Genomic DNA, 6,435 nt, shown 5'->3' with positions numbered 1-6,435 from the left:
CTTGGGCATATCCAAGTCCTCTCAGGGATTGATCAGAAGTCTGCATTGGCCATCCCTTAGACCAGTCCTTAAGGGCTATGATACTACGGTCTGCTCCTGTATCCAGCAATCCCACAATAGATTTACCTTCTATGCTTAATTCCAAAGTGGGGCGATTGCTCATATCTAGTGACAAATAGGCACAATTCCCTCCGGTGGTACCAGCAGGGAAGTGATTATGTAAGCTAGGCAAAATTAGTAATTGAGCAATCTGATCCCCTGGGGAGATAGACACAATGCCCCTTGGAGCCTCCACCATAACCTTTACTGCCCCTACAGTATCAGGGCTAATGACTCCGGGAAAGACATGAAGACCTTGTAAGATAGAGGATGCACGTCCAATTAGCAAACCTACAGTGCCAGGTGGTAAAGGCCCTTTGAACTCAGTTTCCACCAATTGGACTCCCATCTTAGGTGTTAATACGAGTCTGGAGGTGGAACAGAGGTCCAATCCCGCGGCACCTGTAGTGGCTCTCCGCGTCTCATGGGATGGCGCAGAGATGGCCATGTCTCGGGTTCAGGTGTGACATTCTCCACTGCCCCATATATTTGTGGGCCCTGGGGTCGGGGGCTCCTTCGGCCATTTTTTGGCCCAGCTGAAATAGGCTGTCCATGGATGTCCCTCACTGATCTACACTCTTTTGCCCAATGCTTCCCCTTTTTACATTTTGGACACAGCCCCGGTTGACGAAGGCCATTGGAAGGGCCACCGTGAGAGGGTCCAGTAAAATTGTCTTTTTTGGGACATTCACGTCTGAAATGACCGGGTTGACCACAATGGAAGCATGTTCCGGCACCAGGACTGCCCCCTTTTGCAATCCGAAGGACAGCAGCTGCAAGACCTGCGTTAGTTAAAGGTCCTCCAATCTCTCTACACACTTTCATCCATGCTTCTATGCCCTTATTTTTATAAGGAGTGATTGCCGCTTTACATTCCTTGGTGCATTGCTCAAAGACCAATTGCTTGATAAGGGGCATGGCTCTATCAGGATCCCCAAAAATCTTTCCAGCGGCATCCACCATCCTTGCTACAAAATCTGAAAAGGGTTCTGTAGGGCCTTGTAGAATCTTGGTCAAATTACCAGACACCTCTCCTCTATTTGGAAGCGACTTCCATGCCCGAATGCAAATGTTGTTAATTTGATCATATGCCTCAAGAGGAAATCCTGTCTGTTGATTTGCAAATCTACCCTGCCCCAAGAGCATATCCTTGTCCCAATGGGGGTGTCCCGCTGCATGGTTTTGGGCGGCCTGCTCTATTGCGCCCTCTAGCACAAATGCTCTCCAGTCCAAATATTTACCCGGGGAAACACAAGCCCGAACAAGGCTAGCCCAATCAGAGGGAGTCATGCAGTATCTAGACAGACTCTCCACCTGAGTTAGTGTGAAGGCGGCATCCACCCCATAAGTGCGCACGGACTCCGCCAGGGTCTTCACAATTTTAAAATCTAAGGGTTCATGGAATCTTCCCCTATTGTCATCCTGAAAAACTGGATAAGCAAGACCCATCTCAGCGTTAACAGCCCTCCATGTTTGGGCATGGAAAGCTCTCCCCGAAACACCCCCACCATACGGCGGTGGATCCGGGGGATCCCTTTTCTTGAGCCCCTGTTTATTTCTGTTCCCTTCTCCTATAGCTAAACTCTCTAGCTGACGAGACAGCCTCCCGAGCTCTTCCTCCTCATCCTCCTCTTCCTCTGACCCACTTTCACATTGGGGTGTGCGCAGCGCACTGAGATCTGGATACAATCGTCTCCTCCCCTGTTTCACGCTCCGCACACTCCCATCCTCCTGAGGCACCTCACTTCCTGCCATCTCCGATTTCTCCTCATGTAATTGCTCTAGAACTTCCTGTCCTTTAGTAAGTGCTTCCTGACATCTGCCATCTGTAAGGCAACTACGGACCATTTTCCAAAGGGGTATCACCCCACCCTCTAATATGCCCTGCTCAGAAGCAAAGTCAAGATCTTTGCCTAATTTATCCCAACTAGGTACAGTAAGGCTGCCCGAAAATGCAAACCACGGTGCAGCAATATCTATCTTCTGTAAAAATCTCTGTAAAGTACTATGTTTCACTTCCAGGCCCTTGGAACGTAACAGGCCATCTAGGGCCAGGAGAAGCGGACTTGAAGATGTGGCACCCATGACACAACAACAAAAGAAGCACAAAAAACAAAAGCAAAATGACACAACAAAAGAAACACAGAAAACAAAAGTGAAAGTAGAAGCGAAAGTACACAGTGCAGCTGCAATAAAATGTAATGCTCTCTCTTTCTTTACAGAGGAGCTGCCCCGCTTTGGTCGCGGATCCCACTTACTTGGGACTAACCCCGCTTTGGTCGCGGATCCCACTTACCTGGGACTAACCAGTGCACCACCCCTGACTGCTGAAAGTTCTGGTTCCCGGGTTTCAGCACCACTTGTCGCGACCCCTTGCCCACAAGGAAGACGCAACTCAGGAATCTTCTTTCAGCAGTTTATTCAGGCCCTTGATATTTCTTCTTCTTACCTTCGGATGCCCCTCCCAGCCTTAATAAAGCATCTCAAGCCCCAATGCAAAGCTGCCACGTGGAGCTTTCTCATAGGGTGGTGAAAAATCATGTGCCAACTCTCCCAAATAAGGAGTTGTTTGTCACAGACCACAGCGGAGCCAGCGCCATCTTGTAATGGCGACCATAGTCTGCAGAAACGGCAGAAGCGGCTCACCACAATTTACCCCCACATCCTTGCCAACACTTATTGTTGTTTGTATTCTTAATAACTGCCATTCAGACTGGAGTAAGATGAAATCTTAGAGTAGTTTTGATTTGCATTTCTCTAATTGCTAGAGATGTTCAACATTTTTTCATATATTTGTTAATTGTTGTATATCATCTTCTGAGAAGACCCAGATCTTTAAAAAGAAGAACAAAGCTGAAGGCATCATACATGCTGATTTTGAAGTATATAATAAAACTACAGTGAATAAAACAGCATGATACGGACATAAAGATAGATGGGAATTTTAAAGGTGTTGTTCCATAATATTCTGACTCTCAGTCTAAGCTATAGAGAAGCTGTCTTAAGGACACTTGTGGATATGTTATTTGATTAACTGACTAAAACCCCCAAAGAAACCCTAAATTATGTTAAAAAAGAATTGTTTTTGTATTATCAATTTCAATTACACCATCCTGCAAGATGGAAGACAGAGTAAGAAAAATGTCCACAACCAGATTTACAATGGCTATGTGACTGTTATGGGCTCAATATAGATGAAAAGAAAAGAAAACAAAACAAAACACTAAACTTTGAGTTGATGCTATAATGAGATGAGAATTTAGGATTTTAGGTAGAGGTAGTAAGTGAAGTTTGCATATGGCGACAATGTGAATTTTTAGCAGTCAGAAGTGGGAGTGTGGTAGATTAAGGGTGTCCACAAAATCTCTGATGCTTTTTCTTTAGGAGTGCTAACAATTTTCTCTTCTCATGAAGTTAATTGGGCTTGCAACTGTTTTGGCAAATGGAGTGTGGTAGAAGTTATGTTAATGCTGATCATAGTTCTATCTTTGAGATAACTGGCAATTTTTACCTTGATCTGTTGGTTCCATGAAAAAAGTCTGACCTTAAGCTTCCCTGCTGAAGGAACACATGAAGCAATTGGAGAAGGATACAGAGAAATAGAGAAAAAGGCCTTGTCAGCTCCCACCTTTCCCATGACATCTATTAAATTAATCACAGCCAAGGTCCCAGACAAGTCTGGGTCAGAGTCAACTCTGACTCACAACACTTCTGTGGGTAGCTTCTTACCCACAGAAATAAAAAAAAAATAATAATTGTTTTAAACCTTTTAAATATTTCAGGTCCTGGTGTGTAATGCAGCAATAGTTACCAGAACCCTACACACTCCTTTATAGTTCAACACCATTCAAATTTGATGATGTTACCAATTTCACCAATAGAAGTGAGAATAAAAATGGTTTATTAGAGCTAGCATGAGCCAGCTCAGAGTGGAAGTTGCCTTTTCCACACACAGTCTTTCATAAACTAAATGGGATAAGAGGGACCAAAGGTGGAGTTGAGACACAAGTATAGGAGAAGGGTCAGAATCAAGTTGTTTGGAAAATGAAAACAGACTGAAAAGTCAACATATCTGCTTAAAATATCTCTTCATAGAATATGTCCAAATATTTGTAAATTCTGGAATTTACAACTCTTTCAAGGCCAGTTACTACTTGTAGGAACCTAGAAAGAAAATAATATAATAATTGTTCTTGCCTATTAACTCTAGAAATACTTCTATAATTGTGACTTCTATTCTTTTACTTAGTATGAGTTTGGTGCCAAGTAAATAAAAGAGAACAACTTTTTGATGAATTCTTTATATGTAACCTACATTATATCATATTGCTTCACATTAAAATTTGTCAAAATAGGGGCTGGGATATAGCTCTGTTGGAAGAGTGATTGCCTCACATGCACACTGCTCTGGGTTCAATCCTCAGCAACCCCCCCTGCCCCCTGCAAATTTTGTCAAAATAAATATAAACATAGGAAAATAAAATTTAAAAAGGAAAAATTTTTGGAAGTCATAATCTTTCATCATCAAAGGCTGAGGGGAAATTGACATATTAATGAAATGGAAAGACTTTTGAAAGTTTTTTTTTTCAATCTGCCTTCAATTTTAATAACATTTTCTAATAATACTTAACAGTTTTACCAGATGATTTCTAAAATATCTATGGGGAAAGAGACTCTAGAACTCTTCAGATTAACTCCCAGTTATTTTATTTCTGTTCATTAGTTGATTACAATGTCATTTATTTAATTGCTTATTTATCCTTTCCATTTGAAGAAAAAGAAATTAGGACATACTTCCTAAAAATTATCTTAAAGTCATATGTCTCTTAGTGTTAACTTTTCCAATAATGGAATCCTGGTCTTATATTAAAATCTTCAAAATATAAAACTATTATAATTTTATTCATCACATTTTGATGTGTTAACCTGAAGGGACCCTACACTAAACATACTGAAAAAACATACCCATCTACTCAGTGCATGGATAACATAGGCATATTTGTTTATTTGATTTCATACAAGATATATAAGAAAATGTACCAAATTAATTTTATCAACAGATATCCCATCAAATATTCAGCATTAGGATTATATGACTAATATCCCATTTGTTTAAATCTCCCCTATGCTAGCTGGAATGCATTTTAAAATACAATTAGACCATATTTTCTCTTTATCCAGTTATACATATTTTAACATATCCTGTTATACATATTTTAAATAATTTGAGAAGCAATATATTTTCACATTTCAACTTCCTTATTGCCTGGTTGGTTATGTATATTTTAGAAGAGGTCATTAGATTCCTTCAAGTCAGAACCTCCTTCTGATTGCCCTATTCAAGGCACCCTTCACTTCTTTGTTCCTCAAAGTATAGATCAATGGATTTAGTGCAGGAGTGACTACAGTGTACATGATGGCAATGAGCCAGTCCATGTCCACGGAGCTCCTTGAGGTAGGGCGAATGTAGGTGAAGATAACAGGAGCATAGAAAAGAACAACCACCATGAAGTGGGAGGCACAGGTGGACAGTGCTCTGTGAAGCATGTTGCAGGACTGGGTCTTGAGGAAGAGGTAGGTGATAATGTAGAAATAGGAGAGAAGGGTCATTAAGAAGGGGCCTGTGGCGATGGTCCCTGTGACAGTGTTGAGCAGCCTCTGGTTGAGCTCAGTGTTCCCACAAGCCAACTCCAACAATGGCTTAATATCACAGAAGAAGTGATGGATGTGGTTGGGACCACAGAAATTCAAGCGAGATGTCATTATGGAGTGCAGCAAGGCATGGAAAAATCCAGTGGCCCAGATGGTGATAGCCATCTGGGTGCAGAGCTGGGGATTCATGATGACAGTGTAATGAAGTGGTTTGCAGATAGCCACAAAGCGGTCAAATGCCATCACTGCCAGCAACATGGCCTCTGTGCTACCAAGGAAGTGGAAGAAATGAAGTTGGCTTATGCATCCCATGAAAGATATTGCTTTGTGTGTAGAGAGGAAGTTCTCCAGCATCTTTGGCAGTGTTACTGTGGAGTAGCAGATATCTAGACATGCCAGGTTTCCCAGGAAGAAATACATAGGTGAGTGGAGTCTGGAATCAGAGATGACAATCATCAGGATGGCTCCATTCCCAGCCACATTCACAAGGTAGATGGTGAGGAGAACAACAAAAATAAAAGGCTTCAATTCTTGAAGGTCTGTCAATCCCAGAAGAAGAAATTCAGTGACTAAAGTTTGATTCAGCATCACTTAAAAGGAAAAGAAAAGACAGAGTAATTTCTGGAAATCTATGTCTAATGAGAATCAGTTTTTCTAGCCCAGGATTTTCTTGCCAAGACAAAA

General features: G+C 41.7%; 1 protein-coding gene across 1 annotated transcript; it reads right to left on the bottom strand.

Moving 5' to 3' along the window:
• Nucleotides 1-5,412: 5,412 nt before the first annotated feature.
• On the bottom strand, nucleotides 5,413-6,339 carry LOC114080041 (olfactory receptor 12D1-like). The gene has a single exon (XM_027921576.2). It carries the CDS (start codon nucleotides 6,337-6,339, stop codon nucleotides 5,413-5,415), a length of 927 nt encoding a protein of 308 aa, XP_027777377.2.
• Nucleotides 6,340-6,435: the final 96 nt, after the last annotated feature.

This window comes from Marmota flaviventris, chromosome 6 (genome assembly GCF_047511675.1).
Source record: "Marmota flaviventris isolate mMarFla1 chromosome 6, mMarFla1.hap1, whole genome shotgun sequence".
NCBI classification, from domain to species: Eukaryota; Metazoa; Chordata; class Mammalia; order Rodentia; family Sciuridae; genus Marmota; species Marmota flaviventris.
The sequence above is the reverse complement of the archived record's forward strand: the minus strand, read 5'-3'. Positions and strand labels throughout refer to the sequence as shown.